The following is a 21,372-nucleotide window of genomic DNA, read 5'->3' on the forward strand; positions in this document are numbered from 1 at the left end:
TCATAATGACACCTGTAGCCGTGTGTTACCTGTGCCAGGTGTTACCTGCGCCTGGGTCACTGGGAGGAGGACCTGAAGGGCATCACGGACAACTCCATCCCCACCGTCCTGGAGTATTACCACCTGGCCACGCAGTATGACCGCAACCTCTACAAGGTGAGAACTCTTGGCTGGCAGGTTCTTCAATGTACTGTTGTGTGTGTGGTCATTTCTATCCAGTGGGAACCTGTAGCTGTCTGTTCCATGCTTATCAACTGAGGATGAAAGCTTTTATGTTCACTTTTCTTTCTGCCGAAAAACATTAATCCTGAAACACAGAAGCTTTACAGAGTTCCAACAAACAAGGAAAAACAAATAAGTCCAGGTTAATTGATTTTCATTGTGTCTATCCATTAAGAGTTAGTTTTCAAGCTCTTGTGGACTTGTAGGACAAGGGTTTCTGTCATGATGCAAGATATCAATGAAAACTTGGAGAAGCAGAGCAGGACACGGCCCACATCCTACGAGACTGCAGGAACCACCAGGTGCTGAGAGAGGAAATCTGGCCATTGCCGGAGTCCCTGCACAACAAGCTGTACGGGCCAGTGGCTGCGCTGCAGAGGACCACTAATTATATCTCAAGATCTGGACTCCAAGTGTGATCGGCAATCGAAAAGAAGAAGAAAAGAAGAAGAAAACTAAGGAAAATGACGGACGATAGAATGTGTTTCTTCAACTGTGCACAAACTCTGAGTTGTATAAGAGATACTAGCTGACACAAGTAAAGAAATGAAATTGCTTCGATAATACTACAGAAGTCCTTATGTGGGATGCAAGCTTGATTAGATTGAGTGATAACTTGCATGGATTTCCTCAACCTTGCTCTGAGCTTGAGGGAGTGTTACTATTTCGTTTTATGCTCTGTCGTCATCACCTCTCTGTGAAAACTCTCCTTGTATCATTATCCCAAGGAAGTGTTCAATCAGGTGTGACTGCTTGCCTCGTTTGATTGCAGGCGTGGCATGCATGGGCGTTGATGAACTACGAAGCCGTGCTGTTCTACAAGGAACAAGGCGCCCCCACCCTGCCCCCCTCTGCCCACCCCTCCTCCGCGGACCTGCTTGCCTACAGCGCCGCCCCTCGTGGAGACGCTCCATCTCTGTCGCCCAGACCTGAGTCTGTGAGTGTGCACTGAATACACCGGTCTCTTGTTCCTGAAACATCCAATAGTCTGTGTGAGTGTGCACTGTACAAGACAGATGGATGGACAGGCAGACAAGATCGAGACACACACACATGTAGATAGACACGCATGCAGACAGACACCTCCATACACACTCATGCATGTGCTCACACACCCACACACACACTTATTCAGTGCTGATTGCCTATATGTTAGACATAAAAATGGCCACATTTGAGATAAATGAAAGTATTGCAAATGTTGAGTGTGTGCTGTGTGGTGTTTCAGTATTCCAGCAAGTTGCAGAAGTTCTGTGTTCCCTCAGTGCACGGCTTTGTGCGCTCCATCTCTCTGTCTGTGGAAAACAGTCTGCAGGACACTCTCAGGTACGTACCTCGCTCTCACATCTCTTCATCTTCTTCTTGTCGTTCGCTGTTAGATCGTCAGTCCGGAGTGCAGGGCGAAACGTGATGTCCTCTCCAAGTCCGTATAGCTTCTTTTGTAGCGCTGTCTCCTCTGGCCAGATGGTGTCCCTCAGAGCACTGTGGTATGGACAAGCCTGCAGGATGTGCTCTGCTGTCTGATTCTTGCCACACGGACACAAGGGGGAGGGAACCAGCTCACATCTCTTCATCAACATGTTGACTGATTGGCTGGTGATCTTACAGGCTAGCTGACCTATAACTTGTTGAATAAGCAGCTCAGTTTAAAATAGACTGTCTGCCCAGCTTCAGGACTAACTGGCTCACCGGCTTACTGGTATTTGTGGGACTGGCTGAGTAAGGAATGAATTTGTGATTGGTTCGTTGATTGAAGCTGAGTTGATTGTTGTTTTCTGTGGACTTTTAATGACTGATAGGTGGTATTTATCTTTGGGGTGTGAATGTGTCAATGAAGAGACTGACTGAGTCTGCAGGTGACTGTCACTTAGCAGTTAGTCATAACATTCCACTCAATCTGTCGACTGAACAACTTTTGATGACGTTGGTTTCAGGTTGCTGACGCTGTGGTTTGACTACGGCCAGTGGCCCGATGTGTACGAGGCTCTGACTGAGGGCATCAAGAGCATTCAGATCGACAACTGGCTGCAGGTACTGTTTGTGTTTCCTGTCCTTGATTTCTTCTCTCCGTTGTATGAACGGTTACCACATATGGCCGTTTCTTGAGCTTCAGTAATGTTGATGTAATGTGTTGGTGTACATGCTTGCATATTGTTTATTTCACACTTTCATGGACTGCCCTGTTATCATTCGCCCCATCCAGGCTTGTGCGTTCCATGCACACCCACACACTACAGATCAAAGGCACCTTGATTCTGTCATTCAACATAAGGCCTGTGTCATTCCATGCACACAAACACACTACACTGTCACTCCACACCTCCCGCAAAGACTACTTCTTTGTCTTCCCCATCTCAGCGTTATCGTAGGAGATGGTGTCAGTGTTTGCTGTTGTTGTTGCAGGTGATAACCCAGCTGATTGCTCGTATCGACACGCCGCTGAATAAGGAATGAATTTGTGATTGATATGTTGATTGAAGATGAGGTCTTGCTTATCTTATCTTTATCGTAGGAGATGGTGTCAGTGTTTGCTGTTGTTGTTGCAGGTGATACCCCAGCTAATCGCTCGTATCGACACACCGCGCAGTCTGGTTGGACGCTTGGTGCATCAGCTGCTGGTGGACATCGGCAAGGCCCACCCTCAGGTCCGTCTCACATTGCCGTGCACAGTGGAACCCCCCTTTTAAGACCCCCCAATAGACGGGCGCTGTGGCGGGGTGGTAAGACGTCGGCCTCTTAATCGGAAGGTCGAGGGTTCGAATCCTGGCCGCGGCCGCCTGGTGGGTTAAGTGTGGAGATTTTTCCGATCTCCCAGGTCAACTTATGTGCAGTGGCTTATCCCCCTTCGTGTGCACACGCAAGCACAAGACAAAGTGTGCACGAAAAAGATCTGTAATCCATGTCAGAGTTCGGTGGGTTATAGAAACACGAAAATACCCAGCATGCTTCCTCCGAAACCGGCGTATGGCTGCCTAAATGGCGGGGTAAAAACGATCATACACGTAAAATTCCACTCATGCAAAAACACGAGTGTACGCGGGAGTTTCAGCCCACGAACGCAGAAGAAGAAGAAGAAGAACCCCCAATTTACTTCCTCCCTTTTAAGACTCCCTCCTTTTACAGACCTGATGTTCTCAGATGTTTGGAGGTCTTACAAGGGGCGTTCCACTGTAGCCCTTTCCTTTGTTCCTGTCTAATTCATCTAGAGCTTCGTCACCTTTCATGGTACCTGTTGCCATACTGTCAAAAATTACTCATTTTGTAAGGGATGCCAAAATTTTCTGCTTTGGTTACCTCCCAAAAGTTTTATTGTCGTCCGATTGATTTTAAGAAGAAGTTTCACTCTTAATGCTTACTAATAGTTGAGACAAAGGTAGGTAGAGAGTATACCATCACGGAGGAAATAATGGACTGACGTCTTCCTTGTGGTATTGTAGACAGATTTAGCATCTGATCTACTTCTCATGCAGCTTTTAATTTTCTCAACACAAAAGATTTGAAGGATAACCTCAACTTTACTCTGCATTTTAGTATGACAAAATGTTAATGATTGTGTTTCATTTGCTGCAGGCTCTGATCTATCCGCTCACTGTGGCCTCCAAGTCCAATGTGCTAGCACGTCAGGCGGCCGCCAACAAGATCCTAAAGAGTATGTGTGAACGTAACTCCAACCTGGTTCAGCAAGCCATGCTGGTGAGTGCAACACTTTTTTGTTGCAAAGGCGTTATAAGTCCACTGATGGTCGGTCGTAAGTCTGGGCAGAGAGAACAAGAACAAGAGAGAGGCGCATTCTAGAGTTAAGAAATACTAAGAAATAGAAGGGAACTAATCTATTTGGAGAAAAGTGTGTCATAACATTGCGGGAACCTGAAGGTAGAGTGGTTGTTAAATGAGGTACCACTGTACTGTGAGCAGGTAGTCTGCTGCACTTGGCAGGTAGTGTGCTGAACAGTTTACTGCTTGTTTCAGGTGTCTTAACACTTTCTACCCCACCTATGTTGACCAAGTGTTTTTTAGTCGAGACCAGCTGTGTTGCAGCAGGTCATTTAGAATAGTAGTAACTGTGTAGAAACTGTATCAACACGCTGGAATGCAAGCGTTAGATCCACGTTACAGGAAGCGACTGAAGCTAACAGTTTGAGCTGATATATCCGTGTGGGCAAGGGCGGATCTGGGGGGGGGGTTACATGGGTTACGTAACCCCCCCCCCCCCCCCCCCACCCCCCAAAAAAAGAGGTAATTTATTGGCTCAGAATGCACCAGATAGCTCTATTTTGCTTCGGACCCCCCTAGAGGCTTAGGCGCCTTCGGCGCCGTCAACTTGTATCTTCGCAGTCATTTTGTAACCCCCCCCTCCAAAGTTAATTGATCCGCCCTTGGTGGGTACCGTACCTGGGAGACAATGAGTTAAAAGCTGATCCATGCGGCCATCTTGTGGCATGAACTGTGACATGAACTGTGACATGAACTGTGGCATGAACTGTGGCATGAACTGTGGCATGAACTGTGGCATGAACTGTGACATGAACTGTGACATGAACTGTGACATGAACTGTGGCATGATGTACGTTGCAGGTGTCTGAAGAGCTGATCCGTGTTGCCATCCTGTGGCATGAACTGTGGCATGAACTGTGGCATGAACTGTGACATGAACTGTGGCATGAACTGTGACATGAACTGGGTGGGGATATAGCTCAGTTGGTAGCGCGCTGGATTTGTATTCAGTTGGCCGCTGTCAGCGTGAGTTCGATCCCAGGTTCGGCGGAAATTTATTTCACAGAGTCAACTTTGTGTGCAGACTCTCTTCGGTGTCCGAACCTCCCCCCGTGTACACTACATTGGGTGTGCACGTTAAAGATCCCACAATTGACAAAAGGGTCTTTCCTGGCAAAATTGCTTAGGCACAGTTAATAATTGTCTACCTATACCCATGTGACTTGGAATAATAGGCCGTGAAAGGTAAATATGCGCCAAAATGGCTGCAATCTACTGGCCGTATAAAATTTCATCTCACACGGCATCACTGCAGAGCGCCTAGAACTGTACCCACGGAATATGCGTGATATAAGACTCATTGATTGATGAACTGTGGCATGAACTGTGACATGACCTGTGGCATGAACTGTGGCATGAACTGTGACATGAACTGTGACATGATGTACGTTGCAGGTGTCTGAAGAGCTGATCCGTGTTGCCATCCTGTGGCATGAACTGTGACATGAACCGTGACATGAACTGTGGCATGATGTATGTTGCAGGTGTCTGAAGAGCTGATCCGTGTTGCCATCCTGTGGCATGAACTGTGACATGAACCGTGACATGAATTGTGACATGATGTACGTTGCAGGTGTCTGAAGAGCTGATCCGTGTTGCCATCCTGTGGCATGAACTGTGGCACGAAGGGCTGGAAGAGGCTTCCAGACTCTACTTCGGCGAGCGCAATGTCAAGGGCATGTTCATGACCCTTGAACCCCTGCACGCCATGATCGAGAGAGGGCCGCAGACACTGAAAGAAACTGCTTTCAACCAGGTATGTTTTGCAACTATCTCTCCTCAGTAATGAGTCTGTTTGAACAGATTACAGATATTGTCTGTCACTTTGTCAGCTTCTATCACGCTGACTGGAAATAGTTATTTTTTCAGTTTGTTAGCTTCCGTGAAAGCTTTTTTAAAGAGAAAAAAGCACCATCTTAAACAAGTAAACTACTAGTATCTATGGTAAAAGTAAAGGAATGACTTTGGTAGGGAAGCCCATGTGCTTATTGAATCATTCACACACCCCTTGGTTGCTTATCCTCCGACAGGCCACACAGACCCAATGTGCAATCTTTATTTTCTGTTTTCTGTTAGCAAAATACAATTTTTTTTTAGTCCTGGTACTCATTTCTGCTTCCCACTCTGTGTAGCGGTCACAAAATTGGTAATAAAACATTGTCTACACAGAAAAATGGCACTGCAGATAGTCTCTCTAATGAGCATTACATGTTCCTGCATTCTCATGAATCTTTATTAAACATGTCTATTCTTGTGCAAGATGGCACAAATGCAGATGTTGGAATAAAGGTTAGAAAATGCTACACTTAAAACACCATTTGCTACACTGAAAATTCCAAAAAAAAAGTCTTCATTGCTACACTTGAGGCTTCACGTGGGTTGGCAGGTCTGGTTATGCTATTGACCCGTTTTTGTTGTACATGTAGAAGGTGATTGAGATTTGCAATGATGATGTGTGTCAGGCGTACGGGCGTGACCTGATGGAGGCCCAGGAGTGGTGTCGTAAGTACCAGCGCTCGTCCAACGTCAAGGACCTGACGCAGGCCTGGGACCTCTACTACCACGTCTTCAGGCGCATCTCCAAACAGCTGCCACAGGTAGAACCATATTTCTTTTCATTTTCATTTTTAATTTCATAACTTTATTGTCCCATTGCCATCAAACGCTGAATAAGAAGAAGTCCCATTGCTGGGAAACTCGGGCCGCTTCCTCCCAGTGGAAAGCTAGCAGCAACAGAGTCGCGCTACCCAGGTGTCTGCGTGTTTAGGTATAATCAGCCACCTGCACTTACGGCAGCCACTGTGATGACACGGGGTAGGATCATGGATACGGTGTCTCTGAGTCTGCACATAAAGTTGATCAGTCCCGGCCCGTATTCCAACCTGTGACCCTAGGATCACAAGTCCAGTGCTCTACCAACTGAGCTACCAGGCCCCCTATATACTGAGCTGCCTTGGTTGTGGCTATTTGGTTTGAATGTGACAAGAGATGTTGGTGATGGAACATGACCCCCATGCTGACGGGCTGTTCTATATGGACAGCTGACCTCCCTAGAACTGCAGTACATGTCACCCAAGCTGATATGCTGTACCAAAGACTTTGATACTGAAATTGTTCATAATTTATGTCTTAATGTATGTCTGCATTGACAGCTGACCTCCCTAGAGCTGCAGTACGTGTCGCCCAAGCTGATGGCATGCAAGGATCTGGAGCTTGCGGTGCCGGGGACGTACGAACCCAACCAGCCCGTCATCTGCATCCAGCGCGTCCAGGCCTCGCTGCAGGTCATCACGTCAAAACAGCGACCGCGCAAACTCAGCATCTACGGTCAGTGTTTATTGAGGAATTGGTTTTGTCTTAGCCAGTCATTGCAGAATGAGGATTTGGTTGTTGAAGTGGAGTCTAATTCAGTGGAATACTTTATAGATGATTATTTTGAAGATACTTTTCGTGTGTAGATGATCTCCTTGACTGTCATTGCTCTGTCTATATTGCCTTTCGTGTGTAGATGATCTCCTTGACTGTCATTGCTCTGTCTATATTGCCTTCATACCGGCACGGTGGCCTAGTGGTAAGGCGACCGCCCCATGATCGGGAGGTCATGGGTTCGAACCCCGGCCGGGTCATACCTAAGACTTTAAAATTGGCAATCTAGTGGCTGCTCCGCCTGGTGTCTGGCATTATGGGGTTAGTGCTAGGACTGGTTGGTCCTATGTCAGAATAATCTACACTACATTGGGGTGTGCACGTTAAAGATCCCACGATTGACAAAAGGCAAAATTGTATAGCCATAGATAAAAATGTCCACCAAATACCCGTTTGACTTGGAATAATAGGCCGTGAAAGGTGAATGTTCGCCTAATAGGCTTGAAGTTTGCTGGTCGATGTGAATGCGTTATATATTGTGTGTAAAAAATGTCTGTTTGTCTGTCTGTCTGTAAAAAAATCCATTTCAAACGGCAGAAATTAATATGTAAAGCGCGGAGAGCACAGTTGTGGTTCGCGCTATATAAGCTCCCCATAATAATAATAATAAATAATAATGTGACTGGGTGGCGCACGTTATATATGTCAAAGCAGCACCGCCCTGATATGGCCCTTCGTGGTCGGCTGGGCGTTAAGCAAACAAACAAACAAACAAACAAATTGCCTTCATGCGGAGTGAGAGCATCCTTTCAATTCGACACGCACCCAGACCGGCGCAATGGCGTGGTGGTAAGACGCCGGCCTCCAAAGCGGAAGGTCGCGGGTTCGAATCCCGGGCGCGCCTGGTGGGTTAAGGTGGAGGTTTTTCCGATCTCCCAGGTCAACTTATGTGCAGACCTGCTAGTGACTTATCCCCCTTCGTGTGTACACGCAAGCACAAGACCAAGTGCGCACGAAAAAGATCCTGTAATCCGTGTCAGAGTTCGATGGGTTATAGAAACACGAAAAAACCCAGCTTGCTTCCTCCGAAAGTGGTGATGGCTGCCTAAATGGCGGGGTAAAAACGGTCATACACGTAAAAATCCACTCGTGCAAAAACACGAGTGTACGTAGGAGTGTCCACTGTATTTCTTGCTGTTCACGGTATTGGCCTACAGACAGTGACACACATATTTCCAGAGTAACGCGTTACACTAAGTGATTGTCTCCCCTGTGCAGGGAGTGACGGCAAGGAGTACCAGTTCCTGCTGAAGGGTCACGAGGACCTGCGTCAGGACGAGCGCGTCATGCAGCTCTTCGGCCTCGTCAACTCCCTGCTACGTAACAACGCCGACACCTTCAGGAGAAACCTCACGTACGTACTGTGTGGCTTGAACCACAGACTGTTTTCTTTTATGTTTGCTGTCTTCAGTGGACTCATGCCATCTTAATCTGCTTGGTTTTTTTTTTATATGTATGTTTGATATGTAAGTTATATATACAGTATAAATAAATATGTAACAATATCTTTCATACTGCATACAAGATTCATCGACGACTGTGAGATGAATTCATTACCTGTATCATTAATGTTTGTCTGTCTGTCTACTTAAAGAAACCACTGGGTCGACGTATTGTAAATGTAACGTTTTCTTTTCTCAATAATTAAACGTTCCAATAACCTACAATTCCTATTTTTGGATTCTCTCTGTTTGTCCGTATGTTTGTCTGGTTGTATGGTAGCATTTTAAGGAATTAATTCAGCAAAGAAATTCCACATTTCACTAAAAGCAGTCAGGATGTTGATTTTCAGTATGTGTCCAAGTAAAGGGATGGTCTTTTCCCATGCAAAAGTCAGCCCCCCGCGGGTTAGGGGGAAGAATTTACCCGATGCTCCCCAGCATGTCGTAAGAGGCGACTAACGGATTCTGTTTCTCCTTTTACCCTTGTTAAGTGTTTCTTGTATAGAATTTAGTCAATGTTTGTAAAGATTTTAGTCAAGCAGTATGTAAGAAATGTTAAGTCCTTTGTACTGGAAACTTGCATTCTCCCAGTAAGGTAATGTATTGTACTACGTTGCAAGCCCCTGGAGCAATTTTTTTATTAGTGCTTTTGTGAACAAGAAACAATTAACAAGTGGCTCTATCCCATCCCCCCCCTTTTCCCGTCGCGATATAACCTTGAAAGGTTGAAAACGACGTTAAACACCAAATAAAGAAAGAAAGAAAGGATGCAAAAGTCAGGCTAGTTCTGAAATGGTGAATGGAATCATTCACACATGGAGGATTGTGCCTTTAATGACATCCGATACATGCACAGCCTGGAAGTGCCCTTACAAAACGTTTTCTTCTGCTGATTTGGCGAAATCTCCGAGACAAACTGTGTTCTCAAACTTGTGTTTCAATTCCTTGGTAGACATGCAAGAAAGTGACAGAATCTTTACGTGACAGAATTATTCGTACGTGTTATGACGTCTTCTCAAACTTCTGTTTCAATTCCTTGGTGGACATGCAAGAAAGTGACAGAATCTTTACGTGACAGAATTATTCGTACGTGTTATGACGTCTTCTCAAACTTTGTTTTGCTTTTGACGTCAGAGATTTCACTTCAAAAGAGAGGGCCAAAAAGACTTTGACGTCTTTGATTTTTTTTGATCGATATTGTACAGTATGTCTTTAATGTGTGAAGTGATGTCATTCCAGGATTACTCGTTTTGCTGCCATCCCCCTGTCCACCAACTCGGGCCTGATCGGCTGGGTGCCGCACTGCGACACGCTCCACTCACTCATCCGCGACTACAGGGAGAGGAAGAAGATCCTCCTCAACATCGAGCATCGCCTCATGCTTAGGGTGAGCACTAGAAGACGTGTAGAAAGACTGCATGCACGCGCGCACACACACACGCACACACACGCACACACACATGCACACGCACACACACGCACACATATGCACACACACACATAGACAGTCGATGTTTGTCAGTACATGGACACACGATTATACAAAGCTGTGTTAAAAAAGCTCAACGCATGATATGATTGAGTCTCGTAATGCATATGTGTTCTTGATAGATATGCAATATTTTAGACTGAGAGGTAAAAGAACGATCTGGACAGCAGAGAGGTTGATGGTTCTCCACAAACATTTTGTAAACCCCTTTGGTTAAACTATTGAGAAGAAGTTGTGTCTCTGCTGATGATTGGTATAACCAGTGTGTTAGATATGCATGGGTGTTCTTTGTTTTGAATGAGGAACAAGCAACTGTAGAAGCACACAAGTGAAAGCATGGTTTGATATCCATCATTTTTATTGCATGCCGATTTTTATACGTGAAATTAGTCTTGAGATTCAGTTTTAGTATTGATGTGACCTTAACTTAGCAAAGTGTCATTTTGAGTCATGACGTGTTTGTGCAGATGGCGCCCGACTACGACCACCTGTGTCTGATGCAGAAGGTGGAGGTGTTCGAACACGCCCTGGAACACACGCAAGGCGATGACCTCGCCAAGATACTCTGGTACAAGAGTCCTGGCTCAGAGGTACACTCTCACACTATTCAATGGTTTTGTAATAGAATATTTGTCGGAGGCATCAGCTTTTCTGTCCTCCAGGGTTGTTTGTACTGCTTCCCATTGACAGTTATACATACCAAATACAGTTGCTTTTTTTCTGAATTTAGGACTAGATTGAATTGAGTCGTGCTTCATTTCACTTCAGTTTAATCAAAGAAGTAAGCTTAGTATGTCAGCTGCATAGTGTTCATGCAGAAAGTGGATAAAAATGTTTTTTATTTCATTTATAGATTCACTAGATATGAGAAGTTTGCAGGGAGGAAGAGTGAGATGGTAACAATGCTTGCAGTAAAGATGGTGGGTGTATGTTACAGGAGTGGTTTGACCGTCGGACCAACTACACCCGCTCTCTGGCGGTCATGTCCATGGTGGGCTATGTCCTGGGTCTGGGTGACAGGTGAGTGATGGAACCCTGTAGGTTCTCTCATCTTTTCTTTACCATACAGCAACATGAACTTTCTCGTATCTATTCTTTGCATAGGTAGACTTGTAGGAGGGACATGACGTAGAGCAGCACGGCATTGTGTAGCTTCCACAGAACTGCTCTGACATTTTAACAATACCAGTGAGTGCAATGTCAAACCACTGTCATTTTATTTTAACCAGAATGTTCACTTTATCTGAGAATTAACCTTTCAGATTTTTTGAAATTGGACTCGTCGTCCTCTAAAAAATTGCCTATCGTCTGACAGTTGCCATACCTGGTCCTTGGAAAATGAGACTTAATAATATGTGACCCTCCACCACGAAATGAGTTGCATGTCACCTCGCGCGGTTCTGCGCTAGGCTTAATATAAGTCCGGGGAGTGTCTGGTAACAGTGTGAGGGTCACCTTAGTCACAGGCTTATAACTCAAACAGTGTTTGCTCTTTTCTAAAACGGTTTGCACCACTGGATAGAGCATAACAAACTCTTTAGGAAAATGTAAAAATATGAAAATCATGCAAAGGTGACATGCGACTCATTCCGTGGTGTAGGGTCACATATTTAATACATCCACTGACTGTGTGCAGACACCCCTCCAACCTGATGCTGGACAGAGTGAGCGGCAAGATCATCCACATCGACTTTGGCGACTGCTTTGAGGTGGCCATGACCAGAGAGAAGTTTCCAGAGAAAATCCCTTTCCGCCTCACGCGCATGCTCATCAACGCCATGGAGGTTTGTTATGAATACCTTTTCGGAAGAGTTAAGGAACAGCGATCGCGCTTACTCATGTTGTTTACATGTCTTACGCATACTTGTTGACATGCGCATGTTTAAAGACTGCCGCGTATGTAACTTTTTATTGCACATGTATCATACATAGATACATGTTTGTGCAAAGGCTCACACTCATAATTTTCACATAAGACAAGCACTATGATCATGAGAGAAGTCAGGCCAGTAAAGGTCAGGGATGTTTTGCTGGTCATTCCCTGGAGTCGGTCAGCTGTGTTTGTACAGTCGAGCCGGTTAATATCAACCACAAAATGGGCCGACCAGAAGGGATCTTTATTGACAGGTGGTCGCCATGGAAAGATTAATTAAATAGAACAAAACTCATCGGGGATCCTTTGGGGTGGTCGTTATGGGCAGGTGGTCGTTATTAACAGGTGGTCGCCAGGGCGGGTTCAACTGTGCTTGATGGCCTGTAGTTTTGAATTTCTGTGTGTTTATACTGACGATGGTTGTTGTATCCAGGCAACGGGGATTGACGGCAACTACCGCATGACGTGTGAGAAGGTGATGGAGGTGCTGCGACAGAACAAGGAGTCCTTGATGGCCGTCCTCGAGGCCTTCGTCTACGACCCGCTGCTCAACTGGAGGCTGGTTGAAGGTGGGGGACACTATCTGTGTGTGTGTGTGTGTGTGTCAGACCTGTTTACCAGTACGATTTGTGCGTATTTTGTACGCCAAATTATTATCGGTACGCAAATACGCGACACACGCACAAAATACGCCAAAGAAAAAGTCTAGAATACGTTTTTCGGTGTTGGTGTGCTGATTACGGAATGGTACAACTGATACCGGTTTCGGTCGAAGGGAGATAACCATGACAGCGAGTCTTCAGCTGTGGAAACCTTGTTCAGTTGTTGGCACGTGCGATTGTCTGGACAATCGTGGCAAAATGAAGCGGAAAAATGTGCCAGTTTCGTATGACTGTACCAAGTCAAAACAGCAGAAGCAGCAGATTTTCTTGGAGAAATATAAGAAAGAGCCAGGAATTGTGGAGTCTACTATGGGAAAAAGTCAAGCACACTGCTAGTATTGTAAATCAGATTTCTTCGTTGCCCATGCTGGGAAATATGACATCGAACGACACTGCAGTTCTAAAACTCGCCTGGACAAGGTTGCTGCAAAGAAATTCGCTGAAAGCTGCCAAGGAATTATGAAGTTCATTCCCGCAAAGCAAATCCTGCCAGAAGAAAAGGCTGTAGTCCGCGCTGAAGCAATGTTTTCTGAGATGATTGTAAAAATGAACTTGCTACTGTCAACCGCAGATGTTATTTCACGAACTTCGTCTTTTCATTATCAATCTGTTTGGAAGACACTGGTTATAGTGCTATAAACTGACAGGTAAATAAAATTGTTTTATTCCTGTTGTATTGGAAGGAGTTAAGGTGTTCACAAGACATGCTATTCTTACACAAACACGTTTGCACCCACGCGTACATTTTCCCTACCCCCATATGGCTTTGCTTGCAAAGTACACCAACTTTTTAAAAAATACACTCAACTTTTTGGGAAAGTACTCTTGCCTCGGGTTCAGGGTAAACAGGTCTGTGTGTGTGGTGTGTTCTGTGTGTGTTTGTGTGTGTGTTTGTGCGTGTGTGTGTGCGTGTGTGGTGTGTTTATGTGTGTGTTTGTGTGTGTGTGAAAAATACACTCAACTTTTTGGGAAAGTACTCTTGCCTCGGGTTTAGGGTAAACAGGTCTGTGTGTGTTTGTATGTGTGGTGTGTTCTGTGTGTGTGTGTGCGTGTGTGTGTGTGTGTGTTTACGCGTGTGTGAATAGTCTGGTTGCAAGGACTCACTTTGTTGCTTCTCTTTACTTGATTAGTTCCTATCAGGTAAGGTAAACACCAAGAGCGTGTGTGAATGACTCAGACAATGTGATTAGTTCCTATCAGGTAAGGTAAACACCAAGAGCGTGTGTGAATGACTCAGAAAATGTGATTTCTATTTTGTTCCATTGTTTGTTGCTGGACCGTTTCAGTGTTGTAATAACTGTCTTTGCATCAAGTAAGCAGAATATGTATGTACATCAATGATCTCTTCACCGTTTCCATAGCTACCATTTCTTAAAATAAATCCAAAAACAAAGAGACTGCCAATGTTCCAAAATTCAGAATAAAAAAAAAAGAAGATTCCTTCACTTGCGGCTTCGTGGCAGGCGGAAGAAAAAATCAGCAAGATAAGTTTTCGTTATTAATTGTTTGACCGTTGGGTCAATATATTTGTGAATGTATTGTTTTGTCAATAACAAACGTTCCAACAACCTACCTTTTTTGTTTTTTGATTACCATTTCTTAAGCTTTCAACTTATTTATCTAAGAAGTTATAATATGTTGCTGCTTCATATAACTAAAGCGTATGGTTTTTGCCACAGCTGGAAAGACCAAGGAGAAAGGCAAGCGGTCAGGATCGTACGGAGAAAGTCAGGAAGGAGGTGAGCAGTGTCTTGTATCTCTAGCATCATTTGCAAGTAGAAATGTGACTACGTTTTGCAGAAGCAATTACATTTTGGTCTGTGATTACAATATTGACCACAAGGTGGAGTTTTGGACCATATTATGTTTTAGAGATAATATTTTCAATATCCTTCTTTTGTTTATTTTAATTTGTTTTCATTTTTCTTTTTTCTTTTCTTCATTTAATTTTAATTTTAATTTTTTGTTTTAAATATATTTTGTTAAAGTTTTTATTTTAAGTCGAGAGAGCAGAGTTGTTGACAGGAGGTATTTGTGATTTCAGGCGGAGACCTGTTGGAGAGCGTGGAGGCCCAGTCTGCCAGCAAGAAGCTGCCTGAGGGACCTGAGATGCCGCTAGGTAAGGAGCACAGGATCAAAGAGTGATCCCCCAAAGATGCTATATGGCTGCCCACATGGGAGGTCAAAAATGCATACTTATATGCGTTCTTGATCTCCCATTGTATTGTCTTTGTTGGGTTATACAACACCACTGCAATGTCATAGGTTTGAGATGATAAAGTTTATTTGATTGAATTATTGTGATTACATTTAAGGCTAAATGGCTTCCACGCAGGAAGATAGAGAGAGAGAGAGAGGTGGTGGTGGTGGTGGTGGTGGTGGTGGTGGTGGTGGTGGGCAGGTATGGGATTCATTCTGTACAGGTTATTAGACAGGTGAAAGAAGAAATTAGGAAAGAAACAGGTGGCGAACACACATTCATGTTAGAAACAGACCTGAATTGCACTGTATTAGGACTAGAGAGGGGGGGGGTGGGGGGGGGGGGGCTCAGTTCGTTGAGCACTGGACTTGTGATCCTAAGGTTGCTGCTAGCTGTCCACTGGGAAGAAGCGACCTGAATTTCACAGCATTGGGATAATAGAGTAAATGAAATGAAAAACAAAAAGTTCTTGAGTGCTCAAATCTATCATAGATTGTACAGCTTAGAAATATAAAGAGCATCCTCATTTAGCTTTATGCAACATGTTTTGCTTTTACTTTAGCCGCAGTAGATTAGTCTCTCTTTAAGGCAATGGTCAGTTGTAAAAAAAAAAAAAGCAGATCACTGCTTATTACATCTACTCTCGTTTAGATTCATTCGCTTGTGGCTTCATGGCAGGCGGAAGAAAAAATCAGCCAGATAAGTTTTCGTTATTAATTTTTTGTCTGTGCACTTAAAAGACGGTTGGGTCGACATCTTTGTGAATGTATTGTTTTGTCAATAACAAACGTTCCAACAACCTACCTTTTTTGTTTTTTTATTCTTTATTACTCTCGCTTAGATTAATTTTTTTTTTTATCTTATTGTATCTTATCTTACGTCAGCATAGCAGCATGTGCATGAAAAGCGTACATTTCTTAAATTGCTGTCTATCAGGGAGCATCAACATTCCGTCAGAGGTGATGAACAAGAAGGCGGTGAACATCATCCAGAGAGTGAGAGACAAGCTGACGGGCCGAGACTTTGCCACGGAGGAGCCGGTAGACGTAACCAGGCAGGTGGAGTTGCTCATCCAGCAAGCAACGTCCCACGAAAACCTCTGTCAGTGCTACATTGGATGGTCAGTATGCCTTTTGCGCTTTGTGTGTTTTAGATTAAGGTGGAGGTTTTAAGTCAGCTAATACGTACTGAAGTCAAAGTTTTGAATTGCTTCGTGTTTCTTGTTCCTTGACCAATTCTCTGGTACTGGTCAAGAAACAAAGACGCACAATGCAATTGAAACTGTGACTTTCGTAGGTATTAGTTGACTTAACCTCCACCTTAAAGTGGTTAGTTGGAGGGTGGTCATTTGGTTTGCTTGGACTTACCAAAACAGGTAGAGTTGCTCAATCAGTGTGTGTCTCACGAAAACCTCTGTCAGTGCTACATCGGATGGTCAGTAGGCCTTCTGCACGTTGTATGTTTTGGGTTAAAGTGATCAGTTCGTAGTTTGGTCATTTGGTTTGCTTGGACTTACTGAACCAGGTGGAATTGCAAACTACGTCCAGAAAAATTCTGTTAGAGGTACTTTGGATGGTCATTAGAAGGCCTTGTTTACAGTTTTGTTGATTAGTGTGTTTGCTGTTGGTCGAAATGGATGGTGTACATTATGTTCATTTATTTGGCGTTTGACCTTATGTAAATATGTAAGGTAAAAGTTCAGTTTGGTAAACTCATGCCGTTGGTCACAAGAGCAAATGTTGTCTTTTCAGGTGCCCCTTCTGGTAAATAAATGCGGTTAACCACAACTGTCATCTGACATCACCTCCACCACTACCGCCACTATCACCACCACTAGAATCAAAAGGACTGGGAGAGACAGTAGACCGCAAAGGCAGAAGAAAATTGTAGTGAACTAGTCATGGTGATCTTGCCAGGATGAGCGACCTACGTGGCTCAGCAGTGAGCACTCCCACCCAGTCCCGGGACCTTTTTATTTTCTCTTTGATTGTGTTTATCTTGCAATGACGGGCTCACCACCACTGCAGTCAAATGCAGACATATTGTACGTAAAATTTGCTGATTTCACATTAAGATCAAGTTTACAGCTAACACAGGGATTTGGATCTTGGCGTTACATGCAGTAGTCATGGTGTAGAGTTGATCTCTTGTTTCTTTTCAGCCAATGATGATGGTAATAAATGTTCTTTTTTGCATGTTCATGAGGAATTTGACTGTCTGGCTGTTCACACACAATGACTGTCCAAGTAAACTCCTCTTTGTGTTTCGTGACTAAAATGTCCTCAAAAGGTCTGGAAATGTTTTGGTTTTTTATTTTGTTATTTTATTTTTCAATGTTAACGTGTGGACGTAAGGCTGGAGTCTGTGAATTTAAGTAAGTGCAGTGCCCCATGTTCAGTATTCTGTTAGGGTGGATAACTTGGCTTACTCTGGAGTACACCAAGGGGGAGAGTTACCTCCCGTGCATTATTTTCCTGTGTTCCCCTTTGTCGGTGACATATTTACCTGAATGTGAAGGATAGGTATAGTCTGTCCGGGTGAACTGGAGAGGACGTTATAAACTATTTTTAAAAATCCAATCAACTTTTGCATAGTGTCTGAGAATAAAAGTTGTTAAGGACGATTAGTACTATCTTTTATTGAAAGGGTGACGGGCGCAGTGGCGTGTTGGTAAGACATCGGCCTCCTTATCGGGAGGTCGTGAGTTTGAATCCCGGTCGCTGCCGCCTGGTGGGTTAAGAGTGGAGATTTTTCCGATCTCCCAGGTAAACTTATGTGCAGGCCTGCTAGTGACTTAACCCCCTTCGTGTGTACACGCAAGCACAAGACCAAGTGCGCACGGAAAACATCCTGTTATCCGTGTCAGAGTTGGGTGGGTTATAGAAACACAAAAATACCCAGCATGCCTCCCCCGAAATCGGCGTATGGCTGCCTGAATGGCGGGGTAAAAACGGTCATACACGTAAAAATCCACTCGTGCTAAAAAAAACATGAGTGAACGTGGGAGTCTAAGCCCATGAACAAAGAAGAAGAAGAAGTATTAAAAGGGTTAAGCACTACTGTCAATAGTTTTTGTTGTACCCAGGTAAACATTCAGCGATGTCACCAAAAATGGGTAAATATTAACCCCGGAGGAGCCTCAGTGACGGCATAACGCTGACCTCCTAAGCCAGCCAGGTGTGCCACGTGAGCATTTTTTTCACACCAATTCTGTAAAATTGCATTCCTCGGTCAGATTCTGTCCAATGAACTTCTCAGTCGCCAATAGGGGGTGCTTTCAAAGTGCAAACAACTTATTTCTTTCAATTTCAGTCAATTTTACATGTACAGGGCTTAAACCACAACAAATAGAAACTAGTACTTTTAACACAAAATAGTACTACTCGCCTGTAACAACTTTGGTTCTTGAACACATACCAAAATATCATTTATCTATTTTTAACTAATTTAGAACGTCCTATATTGGTCCCTCGAACAGACTATACCCAGTATTTTAATCAAGCGGTTGGGATGTTTAACGCGCATAATCAGGTTGATTCATGTTTGCAATGAGTGATTAATATTCATGCGAGTCATGAATGTTGAATTTACATGCATTTATTGCGCATCAGACAGTTGGTTTGGTTTTGGCTAATTTTGACAATGAAAGGTTGTTTGAAAAGCGTCTCCAGATTTTAAATATTGAATGTGACCATGTTTCAAGACATTTGTTTTAAAATGTTTCTTCTTTCTTTGCGTGTCTTGTTGCTTTTATATACTGTTCTTTCCCTTGTTGATAATGTATGTACATCCTTCGTGGTTGAAAACGACGTTAAACACCAAATAAAGAAAGAATGTATGTACATAAACATGGTTTGAAAGCAGATGTATGAATTGTTTCATGTATGTCAAATGTTTCAATTGAGATTCAAATTTTGATGCTTCCCGGTTACATGTAAAAACGTTCTATGTGTTGTGCATACCCTTTTATGTGAAATAAACTTAAAATGTACTGTTGACATTTTCGTGAAATTGATGTCCTTATCTTTTCCTAGCGGTCTTGGAGCTTGTGTGAAGTTACTTTACCTATGAAGGCTATGTGTGAGAGTGTTATAGTCAGGATCTTTTGTTTGAAAGATGGTGAAATAATAATGAGATTTCTGCAGTGGGGCACTGCGGTTATGAAATTAAAGGCCCCTCCTGTTTTTGGAACCGCAGGAGCTTTCTAGTTTGCTGTTAGGTAGATTTTTGGTTCCTCTTTCCTGTCATGCTCTCTTTTTCTTCGTGAATTCTTTTCTTTTTTCTGCCTTCTTGCTCATTCACCTGTATTTTTTCCAAAAATCTCTTCTCTTTCCGCTTGTCTCGCGATTCATGTATAGTTTAATCTGTTAGTGTTCTGATGTAAGTCCAGCAGTAGATAGGTTAAGCCTATTTTAACATACTGGAAACTGGTAATCTTCCAGTAGGTATTAATTTAGTTTTACTAAAGCCTGCTGGGACACAAGCAATGGGTTAGTGCATTTGTAAACAGGAATCGCTTGACAAGTGGCCCCCTTCATCCCCCCCTTCCTCGTCCTGATATGGCTCTGCGTAGTCGGCTGGACGTTAAGCAACAAATAAACAAACAAACAAAATAATGAGATGAAGTTATATTTACTAAAACGAATCCTTCACAAATCACTCGTGCACAAAGACAGCAGGTCGAAATGCTAGGATTGTCTGTGACAAGTTTGTCTGTATTATTTGTCTGCGATACATTTGGTCACAAACTTCGTCTTACAGAGTTACAGTGATGGGTTTAAGGTCTAATTACACTGACCGTTTCTACAAGAAATATGTGCGTATAGGATCAAAACCATCCCAGACACACTTTAGAAAAGCGATACCAATGTCATGGTCATGAAGACTTAAGTTTGAAGAGTGGAGGAGGATGGATAGGGAGAGGAGTGAGGTGGGAAAGGGGGTATGAACAGAGTGCACCATATGTGACCCTCCACCACAGAATGAGTCGCATGTCACCTCACGCGGTTCTGCGCTAGGCATTACGGTATATAAGTCCGGGGGGGTGTCTGGTAACAGTGTGAGGGTCACCTTAGTCACAGGCTTATAACTCAAAATTTTTTCGCTCTTTTCTAAAACGGTTTTCACCACTGGATAGAGCTTCAAAATCTCTTTAAGAAAATGTAAAAATGTAAAAATCATGCAAAGGTGATATGCGACTCATTCCGTGGTGGAGGGTCACATATGATCAGGAATTTGTTCATTTCTATTGTGTTGACCTCTGTTCACACTGTCCTCCAGTAAACAACGTATCTGTCCAGGCGTTTACATGGGATCAGAGCATCCTACCTTTTGGACACCTATACACCTATACTCTACAGCCCGCAAGAGAGCGAGATATTCTGTTGCTTAATTCTTTGGCAGTGTCGGTTAAACAATTATTTCAGTGCAAAATTCCCACTCTGTACAGAAGGCAATCGGGCTGTAGATTCTTGTGTGAAAGGGTGCTCTTATTCCAGGTAAAAGCCTGGACAGATCTGGCAAGAAATACAAGCAGGATGGTACCTTTTAATTACAGTTTTTGATTATACATGTACCAGCATTTCACCTCCCCTGTACGAGTCTATGTGATTGTTACCGTAACTGGAATGTACATTGATTTCACTGTCTAATTTGCAGTAAACTCGAGTTGTGTACAGTTGAAGTGTGTGTTTTTTTTTTTAAATTGTTAATTGTCATATTACAGGTTTGTTCTGTTACATGAGGTTTGAGACTTGATGGATGATGGTGGTGGTGATGGTGTGTGTGTGTGTGCGTGCTTTAATGGGAATCTCACAATTTGACTGTTTGGTGGGTGGGGATGTAGCTCAGTCGGTAGCGCGCTGGATTTGTATCCAGTTGGCCGCTGTCAGCGTGAGTTCGTCCCCACGTTCGGTGAGAGATTTATTTTTCAGAGTCAAACTTTGTGTGCAGACTCTCCTCGGTGTCCGAACACCCCCGTGTGTACACGCAAGCACAAGACCAAGTGCGCACGAAAAAGATCCTGTAATCCATATCAGAGTTCGGTGGGTTATAGAAACACGAAAATACCCAGCATGCTTCCTCCGAAAACGGCGTATGGCTGCCTAAATGGCGGGGTAAAAAACGGTCAGACACGTAAAATTCCACTCGTGCAAAAAACACGAGTGTACGTTGGAGTTTCAGCCCACGAACATTTGGTGTGTATGTTTTAGAGTGAGGAAGACGGACAGACAAGACAGTTTTGGGTGAGGCAGGTTCCCAATCATTCGTAACTGAACAGAATG

General features: G+C 43.7%; 1 protein-coding gene across 2 annotated transcripts in view; it reads left to right on the forward strand.

Moving 5' to 3' along the window:
* Positions 1 to 20,765, forward strand: part of LOC138978223 (serine/threonine-protein kinase mTOR-like) — a 77,225-nt gene extending 56,460 nt beyond the window's left edge. For both annotated transcript variants that reach the window (XM_070350885.1, XM_070350886.1), the window contains exons 38-56: positions 39 to 156; positions 995 to 1,159; positions 1,451 to 1,548; positions 2,157 to 2,253; positions 2,769 to 2,867; positions 3,793 to 3,915; positions 5,570 to 5,752; positions 6,459 to 6,593; positions 7,149 to 7,323; positions 8,641 to 8,776; positions 10,104 to 10,251; positions 10,821 to 10,943; positions 11,291 to 11,373; positions 11,990 to 12,137; positions 12,660 to 12,795; positions 14,568 to 14,627; positions 14,933 to 15,007; positions 16,025 to 16,208; positions 16,840 to 20,765. In XM_070350885.1, coding sequence (XP_070206986.1) covers positions 39 to 156; positions 995 to 1,159; positions 1,451 to 1,548; positions 2,157 to 2,253; positions 2,769 to 2,867; positions 3,793 to 3,915; positions 5,570 to 5,752; positions 6,459 to 6,593; positions 7,149 to 7,323; positions 8,641 to 8,776; positions 10,104 to 10,251; positions 10,821 to 10,943; positions 11,291 to 11,373; positions 11,990 to 12,137; positions 12,660 to 12,795; positions 14,568 to 14,627; positions 14,933 to 15,007; positions 16,025 to 16,208; positions 16,840 to 16,855 — 2,302 coding nt within the window. In that variant the 3' untranslated portion in view covers positions 16,856 to 20,765. The remainder of the gene's footprint in view (positions 1 to 38; positions 157 to 994; positions 1,160 to 1,450; positions 1,549 to 2,156; positions 2,254 to 2,768; positions 2,868 to 3,792; positions 3,916 to 5,569; positions 5,753 to 6,458; positions 6,594 to 7,148; positions 7,324 to 8,640; positions 8,777 to 10,103; positions 10,252 to 10,820; positions 10,944 to 11,290; positions 11,374 to 11,989; positions 12,138 to 12,659; positions 12,796 to 14,567; positions 14,628 to 14,932; positions 15,008 to 16,024; positions 16,209 to 16,839) is intronic.
* The last annotated feature ends 607 nt before the right edge of the window (positions 20,766 to 21,372 follow it).

Source organism: Littorina saxatilis, linkage group LG10 (assembly GCF_037325665.1).
Source record: "Littorina saxatilis isolate snail1 linkage group LG10, US_GU_Lsax_2.0, whole genome shotgun sequence".
NCBI classification, from domain to species: Eukaryota; Metazoa; Mollusca; class Gastropoda; order Littorinimorpha; family Littorinidae; genus Littorina; species Littorina saxatilis.